General features: G+C 39.8%; 2 protein-coding genes across 4 annotated transcripts in view; one reads left to right on the forward strand and one right to left on the reverse strand.

The window, feature by feature from the left end:
* The window catches only part of LOC142159934 (gastrula zinc finger protein XlCGF66.1-like), a 112,617-nt gene that overhangs the window by 40,938 nt on the left and 57,308 nt on the right, over positions 1-14,371 (reverse strand). The window lies entirely within an intron of this gene.
* The window catches only part of LOC142159810 (uncharacterized), a 60,979-nt gene that overhangs the window by 21,073 nt on the left and 25,535 nt on the right, over positions 1-14,371 (forward strand). The window contains exon 13 of one of the 2 annotated variants that reach the window (XM_075214562.1): positions 741-1,711. In XM_075214562.1, coding sequence (XP_075070663.1) covers positions 741-1,711 — 971 coding nt within the window. Of the gene's footprint in view, positions 1-740; positions 3,328-14,371 lie in introns of those variants that run through there. The other variant, XM_075214561.1, reaches the window with a different exon arrangement.

Genomic DNA, 14,371 nt, shown 5'->3' on the forward strand with positions numbered 1-14,371 from the left:
CCTATTAAACTAGTCTTCCTCTTACCATGTCACATTCGTCACGATGATGTTTGCTTGAAGGTCTCTCCCAGCTTCACTTTGGCGTCTTCCTCTGACAGTGTCCGCGGCTGGTTGAACCGCACTGTGGAACGCAGAAGTGGCCTTTAGTTTTATTGTACACAATGAAGTCACCTGTGCTCCGATCTCTATCTAATCTATATATTATTACTACAAGGAGCAGCAGACTTATTTAATAGGGAACATCTAGTGAATAGGAGCGCTCATCTTGAGAGTCTACCTATACAAATCCAGTTTATATTTAAAACATGGAATTTCATTATCAGTCAATATATACATGTGTGTGGACATCTAGTGCCCTCTGTTGCCATCTAGTGTCCTCTTAATAAAACACATACATTAAACATTTTCAAAATGAAGATAATTACAATTATTCTACAATCTACTATTAAACATATACTTGATTAACTTCATTCAAATATAATTAACTTTAATAGTAGTGCAATGTGTCTAAGTGAAATGCATGTCACTGTGGCTGGATCTACTCAATGTGTTTGTTAACACAGTTGATATATATTTTAAGCCAATGTTTTATATGTTCACAAAAGAACTCATATTTGCTGTTTGTGTTCATAGTTTACAAATTGAAATTAAACAACTGAATATCTTGAGCTCATCAATATTATGCAAATGTGCTCCTCAATGTACAAACAAGACATATTTCCATACATTTTTTTTAACAGATGGACTCAAAAGCAGGAATATGGAAGATAACATCATTCAAGATTCTACAGGGAAAAAAGCCATTACCCTAAATATAAATCCAGTTTTTCATAGTGCAGATGTATCATCTGACTCCCCTTCTCATGAGGGATGGTCTCCTGATAACTCAGATATGCTTACACGTAGTACAACTCAGACAGACAATACAGTCTTTCTCTGTTATGAATGTGGAAAATGTTATTCACGTCGTTCAGTCTTTGTTAGACATCAGAGAACTCACACAGGTGAGAAACCATTTCCATGCTCTGAGTGTGGGAAATGTTTTACATATAAATCAGGTCTTGTTGAACATTGGAGAACTCACACAGGTGAGAAACCATTTTTGTGCTGTGAGTGTGGGAAATATTTTACAAATAAATCGGGTTTTATTAAACATCAGAGAACTCATACAGGTGAAAAACCATTTCCATGCTCTGAGTGTGGGAAATGTTTTACACACAAATCAGTTCTTGTTAAACATCAGAGAACTCACACAGGTGAGAAACCATTTCTATGCTCTGAGTGTGGGAAATGTTTTACATATAAATCAGTTCTTGTTGAACATTGGAAAACTCACACAGGTCAGAAACCATTTCTGTGCTCTGAGTGTGGGAAATGTTTTACACAGAAATCATATCTTGTTGAACATCAGAGAACTCACACAGGTGAAAAACCATTGCCATGCTCTGTGTGTGGGAAATGTTTTACACACAAATCACATCTTTATAAACATCAGAGAACTCACACAGGTGAAAAACCATTTCCATGCTCTGAGTGTGGGAAATGTTTTACACACAAATATGATCTTGTTAAACATCAGAGAACTCACACAGGTGAGAAACCATTTCCATGCTCTGAGTGTGGGAAATGTTTTACACAGAAATCAAATCTTGTTAAACATCAGAGAACTCACACAGATGATAAATCATTTCCATGCAGCAATACAAATGCTGTGATAGCCCTTAATTTATAAAATTTTTATTAAAATTGTAAAAAAATCCCCATAAGCATATATTATATTTATAGTAACATTACTCAATCAAACCTTCAATCACACAGTGTACTAACATGTTATAATTAAATTACCAGTCACGGTTATTGGTGTCTTTAACACATTGCTCGTGGAACCTATTGCAGTCTCCTTTCTCTATTAGATATCTGCATCACTCTCCGCAGTAATAATGAGACCGTATCGTTACATAGGTTCCTAAGTGATATATAATCCTGGCAATGGGCTGGAAATATAGGGGTAAACCAATCAGATTCTAGCTATTTTCTAGAATGTGCTAGATAAATGATAGCTGGAACCTGATTGGTTGCTAAGAGTAACACTTCCACTTTCACTCTTTAGAAGGGTTAATACATTTACCCCATAATGTGTGATCTTGGGTAATGTTACTTTATGTTTGGTCATTCTCTGTAATTGAAGCTGTGACATGGTTTATAATTCAGTAATATGTGACTACTTACTGAGGATCATTTATGAATCTACAAAAATGTGTGCCCACAGTGCAGATGCAATTATGTGATGCCACGTGGCTACTTTTGCAAACTCATTCATTTATACAGGGATATTGTGGGCTGGTGGGTGCACCCACATGTGAAAATTAATTTAGTTTTGCAGGACAACATGTTTAAGTGAGGTTGAAAGGTTAGAAAGTGTGTTTGTTTGGGGCCTCTCCAGTTTAGCAGATGCGTGCAGGGCCTTTTTCACCCTGTAGAAGGACTAATTTTGCACATGTTTACAGGTGGTGGTGATCAAGTCTAGGCCTATGTTTTAAATGGGATGCATTTTGTACCTTCCAGGCACACTTAATATGGAAAAACATTTTTAAGGATATAAATACCTATGAAATTAAAAAACAGAAGTGTTTCTTCTGTCTCATGATTTAAGACAAGTGAAGCTTGGATAAGTAGTATTTTTGGAGAAAACTAAGGAAACGTTGACATTTTTGAAGAAGGTGGTCTTAAAATATTAGAATTTTGAGGCATAGTTTTTGCTCTTCTCTCCATGTGCTCCCAAAAGTGGATTGTGGGTAAATACCTCTGTATGCACTAGGCCAATAAATAGGCATATTTGTGTTTAATTCAATGCGCTCTGCATTTTTTTCATTTGGTAACTTGCTTCCAGCAATTCTCTGGTTGGGTTCTCCTGGAAACACAACGTTACTGATGAATGGATTCCTCATCTCCTGTCAGACGTTGGATGTTTTGTACCTTTTAGATAGTAAGAATCTCTCACATTCTTTCAGACTCCCAGTAATCAAACTCTTTGCTAATGTACCATAAGGAAGTTATGACTAGAAGCATCAAAAATAAAATTTTAAATACTGGAATACACTTTAAGCGTTACAATATTTTAGAGTCTTATACTTTCCTGCTCATTCTATGCAAGTTACAGTACATTGCTGACTAATGTTATAGAGACCTCATATACTGTAGTTTGCACATTGACTGATGGAAAATGTTTTAGGTTCAGTTTGTTTTTATTTTGTATCTATACCTTTTATTCTTTATGTAGTGAATAAGTATATTTTATAACAGCACAATACATTTATAGACATGAAATGGCATTATATGGTCTATACACAAATAAAATCTGTACTTACCATCATGATTTCTTGTTGTTTGCCTCATTCTTTAAACAAGATAAAAAGATGGGGAAATGAAGGAAAGGAGAAGCTGATGAGGGTATAGTTTGCATAAAATATAGAGGGGAGAGTGTGGGGATCCAATGTGCTCAATGTTGTCTTGTCAGTAATCTAGTATTTCCTCTTTTTGGGCCACCTTTTTAAGCCCTTTGTCTCCCAGCAGTCTTGGTCACATCATTGAGTGAGTTAGTCTATTGTGTCACCCTGTTGCAGTCACCGCCAATTCTGTTCATCTGCTAACCTTGTTCCTGACACTTGTTCCCTGTGTCCTACTTATATTTGCTTCTCCAGCAATACGGACGTCACATTCTTGTCACATTTCAGCCATCTCACACGTGTGACCTATTTTGTGACACTCCACACCCATTACAGAGTGATCTGGTATAAATCGGATTCCGCTTGACACTTCCCTTGTCCTGCTCAGCTGTTTGCTGAACGCTAAGCTTCTAGGGCTAGATTTACTAAGCTGCGGGTTTGAAAAAGTGGGGATGTTGCCTATAGCAACCAATCAGATTCTAGCTGTCATTTTGCAGAAGGTACTAAATAAATGAAAGCTAGAATTTGATTGGTTGCTATAGGCAACATCCCCACTTTTTCAATCCTGCATCTTAGTAAATCTAACCCCTAGCTTTATCGATGAACAATAAAAAGAAGCATACACAAGAAAGCTCTCCATCGTTATGCTGCCTATAGAGGTACAGTACACAGTACCATCACACTGATACAGTAATACAGCAAGATCTGACATCTACAAGCGCTCACGTTGTTCCATAAGTGTTATACAGCATAGACCAGTCTCTAATGTCCCCCAAAACAGACTCTCTCTGCAGTATTTAGTTCTTGTAAGGTGGATGCTTTTTCTAAATAAGGTGATCTAAAAATATTGTATCCAACTCATGTTGCACAATACATGGTACAGTTTGTCTTTTAGAAAAGATGGAGGTCACTGCAGTGTATCACACACTATATCTTATATACAGGTGATCTTCCCCACATAAAAGAATTATAGAATAAATAAAGTGAAATAATAAGTGTTGCCCCATCATAAATCATTATTGCCATCATTAGCAATCAAATAATATTGCCCCATAATATAATGAAACATAAAATTTACCCCTTAAGTTAATTATAAATCAATGTTGTCCCTGTCATCAATCAATAATCATTGTACGAGCAACAGCTGGTGAGCCCACTTATGTCTACGCTTACTTAAAATCAGGTAGAGAAGGCATCAACAATTATATAATTGTGGGTAAAGATCAAACGCTCCTCCCAAACCATTTTTAGATTGTGCTCACTGAAAGAGGTCATTCAGCAGCCATATTGTCCCATTTTATTAGCTCTTCACTCTTAAGTAATGATCTCGTACAGGACAAGAAACGCAAATTATATCTAGTCCAGTAATCTTTTTATTGTATAAAAATATAAAATCAAAAACATATAAAAACAACAAATAACATCATAAATGGTCCCCAGCTGAGGTGGGATTGGATTTCTTACCAGAACAGAGATGGTGTAATGTCAGAGAAATAAAGCATCCTTTATCCCGGGGAAAGATGCTCCAATTTCTAGGTGTCCTCACTGGTGGTGTAAATGTGACCCAATTCACCTTCCCCAACGCGTTTTGACCTATAAAGCGGGGGTCTTTTTCATGGCTTAAAGGACCATCTGATGGAGGTGTTGAATCCCCTTGTGGATTAGCATATTGCTAATTACATATGTGCTATAGTATAAACAGACATTTATATGCCAGTAAAAATCTACTTAAGATCATTTCATTGTTATCAAAAAACAAATTGAAATATGATTATTGAAGCCACGCCCCTACAAAACATAACATATATCACTAAATCAAGACTGATAGCCTTCTCTAGAAGAAGGAATCCAGATAACCTGTCTATAGCACTAATTGTGTGGTCACAACATATTAAGGAAACACAGACAACATATTAAGGAAACACAGAAGGAACTTTGTTTACTATTTGAAGTATTAAAACATACTTATTCACCTTAAATATTACATCAGAGGTATAAATAATAGTGCAGCATAGAAAAGAAGTATAAAAAATTGGTTACCAGCTTATGTCACCATAATAATGCAACTTCTTGTGGTTTTTATGGGGCTAGTGAACTTCATACACTTGGAACTAATAAATATAGTACCAATACTACACTGCCCATAATGCTTTGTGTCACGTTAGCCTTAATCACAATAAAACTAATAAATATTACATACTGTTCTGCACTAAAATAAAAACTAAAGAAGCAACGCTCATGGGCAGGAAATGCCAAACTTAGAAATAAATCTGCCTCCAATAAATACTAGCAGACATGTCTTACCCAGAGACCCTCTCAAGTATTTATATATGGATGACCGCAATAGTACTCACATGAAGCAGAAAGTAATGCATAAAATAGGAATAAAAATGCCAAAACTGAAATTAAAACCAACAGCTGTACAAAATGTTACAAGCCACGGGTATCGCCGCGACTCGCTTCCCTCTGTCCCTGGCTTCCCGGCCATCTCCATGACTACCGTTGCTATGGCAAAGGCCGGACGCAGATCTGTTAGATTATCGCGCCCCTGGCAGTATAGGGCAGCCGGGCGCGTGCGCTGGGACTTCCATTAAGTCTGCAGGCTAATTAGGATTAATTACATTTATTAAGCCACACTTGGGGGGTTTATTATGCCATGTAATTGCCTGTCTTGAGTATTTAAGGCAGGGAGGGCTTAGCCTCCCTGCCGGTTATAGCGTTTTGATTCCTTGTGGATTGCTGACCTGCTGTGTGCTAAGTTGCTGATTCCTGATTGATCTCCTGTTGGCTTGTTTTGGACCTGCTAGAACTCTGATTGCCCTGACCTCTGCTTGTTATCTGGATATTCCTGCTTGCTACCAGCCTTGACCCATTGGTCATTCTTTGACTACTCTGCTTACTTCGGACCTCTGACCTCGGCTTATGTCTGACCATCCGTTACCCTCTGAACTGCCTCCTCCGGCCCTGCCGCTGCGGTTTTAATAAACTTACACTACAATACAAGTTAAGACCTGGGGGCATCCGAGTACCTGTGAGCACATCAAGCTCTTCGGGAAAAGCAGCTGCTATAGGCAAAGACCTCTACCGCTAGTTCTGTAAGTTTATTACGAGACTGGCAGCCTAACACAAAACAAACATATAAAGGATTAACAAAGTACAGAAGAGAGAGCTAAGCAGTTGTGTTTTTTATTTTTTAAATGAAAAGGCATTAATGAATGCTTCAGTAAACAAGTAACTCATTAGTCTGTTTTTGTTGATGTTTTGAGGAGGGTTCCTGTATGGGGCATTGAGTTCCAGATAGTAGGAGCCACAAAGCTAAAAGCTTTACCCCCAAATGAGGTATTGGAAATTCTAGGAAGTTAGTAGTCCTTCATCTGTGTATGGAAGTGAGTAAGAGAGAGTATAGGGAAAAATAAGCTGTTTCGATTACCCAGGGCTTTGAATGTCCATAAGCCAATCTTCAAATAGATTTGCCATCTTACAGGCAGCCAGGGAAGGGATTGAAGAACAGCTGTTATGGGGCAGGGACAGGGCTGGTTATGTAACAGTTTGGCTGCTGCATTTTGTATCAGCTCCAAGCTGTGCAGTTCTTTCATTAAACCAGACCAAATTACTGTGCATTGCCGTAGTCCAGGCTTGAGGACACAAATGCAAGTGTTGGAAGATCTTCTGAGGGAATCAAATGCTTAATGCTGGCTCTGTTCTTCAGATGAAAGGATAAGGCTTCCATCATAGCTGAAACCTGATGTTTAAATGTCAAACCACAATCAAATACAACACCAAGATCCTGCACATGATGAGTTTTACAACTCAAACCCCCCAAGCTTAAGTCTAGTTAGTTGGCCAAGCTGCAGTCTTATTATTTGGCATTGAGCTCCTATCATAAATACCTGTTTTATAAGGATTCAATCTCAGCATACTGCCACTCATCCACTCCTAGAGCTCCACTAAACAGCCATTTAGGATTGGTATTGGATTCTTAGTACTCGGAGCAAATGACACTGGTGCAGATGAGTATACACCTGAAGACACCCTGCCAGTGAGAAATGATTTGAACAAGCTAAGGACTGTGCCATCCAGTCCATAGAAATTCCTCATGTTCTCTATTAAAATCCCATGGTCCATGGTATCAAATGCTGCAGAGAGGTCCAGGAGGATCGAGCACTTGCCTCTGTCTCTGGCCATCAGAAGATCATTAAGCACATGTACCAGGACTGTTTCAGTACTATGCTGACAGGAACTCTGATTTCTTAACGGATGATTGTGGCTTGATATTCTTTAGTATGTTTGATTAATTTTACATGCGAGTCTTCAGGTTCACCAGTACTGCCATCAAACCAAGGAGCTTGACACTGTTGTATGCGGGGTTGTATACAAACAGGGAAGATAGTGTCCATTGAATAAGTAATGGACTAGAGAACAAGGATCCTCACAGGTATACATTACTTCAGAGATTAAAATTGGCGGTAGGAGCCTTGTAAGTAACACCCCTCATTGTACAACACCTGGTCATCTCCATGGGAAAAGTTCTATAGTGAGGGTTTACAACTGAGAACCAAATGAGGTGGATGGTCTGACCAGGTAACTGGGTATATCATTAGGTCAGTGTTTTCTTATCCTCTATGGAAAACGAGACCAAGTATGGAATAACTTGTGTGAGGTCCAGAGCATTTGTTGTGCACAGGTCATGGCGAACGTGTGAGAGCTTATCATCGACCCATGCATTGAAATACCCCAAAATAGGCCATCTTTGCTGCTACAGGACTAGACCGGAAACAATGTCTGCAATTTCTTGTAGAAACACCTTCCCATCACCAAGGGGTGGTAGATGTGATGGACTCTGAAACCCAAACCAGTAGAACTCCGGGCAGCAATACACTGAAATGTGAATTATTCTAATTTTTATTATACATTTTTATGATCATACCCATAAAAAATAGTATAAAAGCCAAATATCCTAAGATTAATTTAAGTGAGTGTACAGTGGGCAGGTGTCACTGTTATCTGGGAGATCCTAAAAATTGGGATCTATTGGGGCCGGACCTTGTGGTCATAAATGTTAAAGTATAGACATATATTAGACTAAAATGAGCATTATTACTGGTGTTCCAGATAGAACATTTATAAATAATGCATAATTATTACCAATGCAGTACCAGTCACTGAGTTCATACTGCAAAAATTGTAGTGTAAGTATTGTAGCACTAATAGTGCTCTCCGTGCTGTTTATTTACAATTGTTTGTATATCAATATTCGTAATAATTGCCTTAGTATGTAAAAATCATAGTGACCTTTAGGACCCCTATTGTTGAGTTTCCAATATTGATACAATAAATAACATTATAATCACACTCTTAATCAAAATAGATGGTCACTATTTCCTGTTATCTTATCTGATTTATGACTTTGTTACATACAAGCTGGTCAGTTTGTTATTAAACTGCTTTGATTGAGTGTTTATTTAATGTTCTTAGATATGTTATTCTCTTTAATGTATTTCAGACTTTTATTACATATTACATTGTTATAATGCGTGTGAAATGCAGGTATCTGGCGTTGTAATGATGAACTCCATTTTTATTTGTTAGATAGAACCATACATTTCATGCATTGCACAGCTTTCATGGCTGTGGGAATGCTTGAGGCAATTGTTATTATCTGCAGAGATACAGAGTTTATATTATCATTTAAAGTCTAAACTCTATTATACAAACAGATGTTCGTCTTCCTGCTTCAGGGCATGTGAGCACAGACACACTGTCTGCATTTATACTAGATCCAACCAATACATATTATGTAAGGTCTGTTACTTGTTAAGTCTGTCCCCGATCTTCTGCCCATCTGTCTCTCTAAAATTACTTCCTTTGACGCTCCCTAACTCCCTAACATACGTTTTGCCGACGCTTACTCATAGAACAATATATTATTCTTATTCTTCTTTTTCCAAGGAATCTCAGTCTGCAACCTTAGCCCTCCCCGAGCATGATATTATATTCCAACCCAGCAATTCCTATGCTATATGTGCTGGCTAGCTCAATCAGGAACTATGGGTATTTGCCTGTCACTGGCTAAGACACATGGAGATGGGCCAGACCAAGTAGAAGACAATAAGACAGCTAGTGGAGGGATAAGGTATCTGAGTGGGGTCATGCACAGTTGTAGAGGTGTGTTCAATGCTGTGGCCTGACCTTTTAAATATTCAGAACCAAGATTGTGGTTCCTGAGAAAGAAGGATGATAAGTATACATTTACTGATTAGTTTAACATTTGCATCATTTTGATCATAACATTCATTATCATCATTTTCCTTTTAGAATATTATGTCCCAAGTTCCTGATATTATTATAATTACCTTTTTCACTGTATATTGAGGGGATTATAAGATCCTCTGTATGAATGTTATGTCTTGTATGAATTTCATCTGCAAGGTTGTAGTGTATGGTCACAAATATTTAGACAGAAATAATTTATAAAAGCTGACTACCTAACCATCAGGCTATTCTCTCTCTTGAATTTTATTTTCTATACTTTCTCTAATATTGTTCAAATTTCTTCTGAAGTTACTATTGTTAGTAGCGGCGGTACCCGCAGCTGCCGCAAGTCTCAGCTCTCTCCTGCTGACGACGGGGACGTCACTTCCGGTTTCGTCGTCCCGGTTGCCTGGGCAACAACCGGGACACTCGGAGTTCCCTGCCGGCGCACCTGGCCAGCTATCTACCAGCCGGGTACGAACGCGCAGCGCTATTAAGGATTGCCTAATTCATGGATAATTTAGGCAGCTGGGTACTCTGTCCTCATTAGCTGTCAGTGCCAGCGTTAATTAGCTAAGTCCTGAGAGCACCTCCAGGACTCCCCTCTGATTGGTCACCTGTACTTTTTAAGTCAGTGAGGTCTGAGCCTCACTGCCGGTTATAGCATTCTGCCTCAGTACTGCTACCTGCTCCTGTGTTTGAATTGGTGTTAAAAGCTTGGATTGCTTTCACGTGTATGACCTCTGCCTGTCCCCGGACTCTGAACCATTGCCTGTAACCCTGACCCTTCTCCCTGTTCCCGGACGCTGAACCAGTGCTTGTGACCCTGACCTTGGTGGTATCTGACATCTCCACTGGTGCTCTGTCCAGTCCGCAGATCTCTGGCCTATCCTACTCTGTGCATTACCTCCTGTGCCTGTGCGCCGCTGTGTAAGCATAAACTTGTACTACTCTGAGCATAAGTCCTGGGGGCATCCGAGTACCTGTGAGCATAACCAGTCTCTACGGGAAAGGCGGCTGCTAAAGGTGAAGACCTCTACCCCTTGTTCTACAAGTTTATGCCGCACTGGTTACCATAACAATTATATCCTTTAAGAAATTTGTAAAGTTGATTTACATAGAATGGGCAAAGGACAGAGTGAAATAATAAGAGGCCCCAATCTTTTAAGGGGAAGTCCAAGAAGAAGGGACGGCCAGAGATGATCAGTCAAAATAATTTCCTCTAACAAGAAACATTTCACCTAGATAACCTAATTAACCTTAAAAATTAATTGATGGCAGCTTAAAAATTACCCACTGAATTACAATCAAAACAGGCAATTCATTTTAATCTTTTTCAGATCTTCAAATGTAAATAACACACTACATAGTATATAGCAGAGGAAAGAGAATGCTGGGATTTATTGTTGAACAACAGGTAGATAGCAACCGCTTGCTTATCCATGTTTTAAGACTGGATATTTAAATTTGGTATAAATTCCCTTAGAAGTGTTCTGCCTGTTTTGCTCAATCTGTGTATGCTCATGTATTTTCTATCCACAGAATTATAGTTGTTTATATCTGGATGCAGTGTCGGACTGGGGCATGAAGGGCCCACCGGGGGACTGCAACGCCTGGGGCCCACCAGAGAGGATGTGGCCAGCCATCATAGAGGCGAAACCCGACACTAGAGGGGGAGTGGTCAGCCCATGAAGGACAGCTAGCACCATAGTGTAGTATATAAATAATGCAGTGTGTATATAAAGAGTACACAATCTTAACATGCCCCTTAGATTGGGCAGAACAGTCACCAAAAATCTGGATTGTCCCACTAGAATCAGAACATTTGACAGACTGTCCTACCTGTTCTTGTCACTTTTACCACCTGTGGTTGCTGGTTTCTTTAGTTGCGGATTGTCTGGATCCTGGAATGTTGGGGGCCCTATTTGAAAAAAACAAATGGGTACATTTAGAAAATTCCAACCAGTCCCGACATTAAATCAGTAGGACCCACGATTAATACTTAGGCCTTCCTCCAGCCCCAACATTAAAGTAATAGTATTCCCATTTAATAAATGAACCTATTTCCCTCCCTCAAAACAGCCCCAGCCATAGATTAATAGAATTTACGTATAAAAAATATACCTATTTAACACAACAGTCACTGTCATTAAATAATTCATATTATTATTATTATTAATTTTTATTTATAGGGCGCCACAAGGTGTCCGTAGCGCCGTACAGGGACAAACGAGTTACAGTACAAGGTGAGACAGCACAGTACAGTAAACAGTAAGCACAGTAACTCAGTAAGCTCAATGCACAGCTAGAGAGGGCGGGGGAAGGGGGAGGGAGGATCCGCAAACAACGGAGCCCAAGAAGGAGAGCGTGGAAGACAGGGAGACCTCCAGAGGGGACGGGGGGTGGAGGACCCTCGAGGAGGAGGGCTAAGTAGCTGGAGAGCAGAGTTAGGAGTGGTGGAAACAGGAGGAGAGATGGCCCTGCTCAGAGGAGCGTACAATCACATTTAATAAATAGACCTCATGCTCCTTAAACTCAGCCCCACATTCAATAGCCCCCAAGCCACCACATCTTAAATTAATAGTCCCCACTATAAAACTAAATTGCCCCACCATAACCCCACAAACAAAATAGCACCCATTAGTTAGCCACCACCTACCACACACACACATTATATTGCCACAAGCCCGCTGTGCCATCACACACACATTACTGTGCCCCTTCATCCCCATGCTGTGCCTCATGATCACACTGCATCCTCCATGCTGCTTTTGCCCCCCTCTTCTCCTGGCCTCCCTTCATCACCCTGTTCCATGCTGATTTTGCTCCCCCTTTCTCCTGGCCCTCCCTTCATCACCCTGTGCTATGCTGCTTTTGCTCCCCCTTTCTCCTGGCCCTCCCTTCATCACCCTGTGCTATGCTGCTTTTGCTACCCTTTTCTCCTGGCCCCCCTTCATCACTCTCTGCCATGCTGCTTTGGCCCCCCTTCACACTCTGCCATGCTGCCTTTGCTCCCCTTCACACTCTGCCATGCTATCTTTGCACCCCCCTTGCTTCCGTTCCTTCACTTACCTTTTCTATCGGCTTGTTTCTTCTCTTCTTCAGTCTTCTTTCTTCTTGCGACTCCTCTCTACGCCACTCTTCACTGAACGTCAGGCGTCATGCCCGACATTCAGTGTGGACGGAGCAGAGAGGAGGGGCGTCGATGCCACGGTCACGTAAGTATGTTTTTTTTTTTTTTTTTAAAGTGTCTGCTCCCCCTACCAATGAGGAGGGGATCGATCAGGGTCAGGGCCTTCCGGGGGATACACTGTGCCTACCAGGCCCAGTCCGACATTGTCTGAATACACTTTATCCCCTAATTTGTGTCATGTTCTGTGTTTAATAATGACACATCTGGCTGTTTATTCCACATGATTAGCCTTTATTAGATAATTTAAACATGTATGGTAGCCGGAGGTCACACTGTAGATATCTACACTGATAGCAGATACGCCTTTGGGATTATGCAGCTATATGTAAGGAGAGAACATTTGTAACTTCAGCGGAAACACCCATAAAATATAGGTCATACTTATAATACAGAAGATATACGTAAGGATTAGGCCTCCTAATCCAAACTCCAAGACCACTTTCTGCCCCTGGAGCGGGATCGGTGGTCTAAATCAGGTACTCTTATTATAGACAGCATTTGGATATACACAACAGGGAAACCTGTATCCCCCAGGCGCGTATTCCCCACATCGTACACAGGATGTCCCATGGCAGCAAAAGAAGGGATGATCTCTTTAAATGAATAAATATTGGTATGTCCTTAGATTCCCTTCCTTTGAACAGACCTACGCCTCTCAATGTCGATCTGTCAGCAGTATATCAGCAGACCAGTCAATACAATGTTTTTGACATTTTTTCATTCTGAATACTTTTTTAACTACACACATTGCTTTTATACAGATGAAGATAGAAGCACATCCATGTGTATACGTGCCAAGAAATTGATAAAGGAAGGTTAGGAACAGATTTTATAGGACAGGTAATGAAGAAGGTATAGAAAACCACTGTATGCACTGTGACGGTTATACATTATTGTTATTTTCCCTTAATATTCAGGTATAACAATGTATATTGTATGTAACCTTGTAATGTAATCTCAATGTGTGCTTTGCTAGATGACGAGTCTGAACCTATGCAAATGTCAATAATCTTTTTTAAACTAGCCAGGCCCGGGATAGATAAGGATCTTGAAGGAGTTTGAAGCCTAAAGTTGTAAACCATCTAGCCACTCAAGCAGAGCAGAGTTGAGAGATTCTCTGAGGTGCCCAAACATATATCTTAGTGATAATTTACTTCAGAAAGCTCTCTGTCATTTTGAGAATCAATCTGACTTAATTGAAAATGTAATTCCTAAGGTGGAGATGAAGAGCCATGTAATAAGGGTTTAAAATCTTCTGCTTTTGACATTACATTGTGCATTTTCATGTGGGGGTCTATCAAGACTGAAATATCCCAAGCTTCTCAATTGTGTTCCCTCACACATAGCAAGGGGAATATTTACTAAACTGCGGGTTTGAAAAAGTAGAGATGTTGCCTATATCAATCAGATTCTAGCTGTGATTTTGTAGAAAGTCCTAAATAAATGACAGCTAGAATATGATTGGTTCCTATAGGCAACA

Source organism: Mixophyes fleayi, chromosome 6, assembly GCF_038048845.1.
Source record: "Mixophyes fleayi isolate aMixFle1 chromosome 6, aMixFle1.hap1, whole genome shotgun sequence".
NCBI classification, from domain to species: domain Eukaryota; kingdom Metazoa; phylum Chordata; class Amphibia; order Anura; family Limnodynastidae; genus Mixophyes; species Mixophyes fleayi.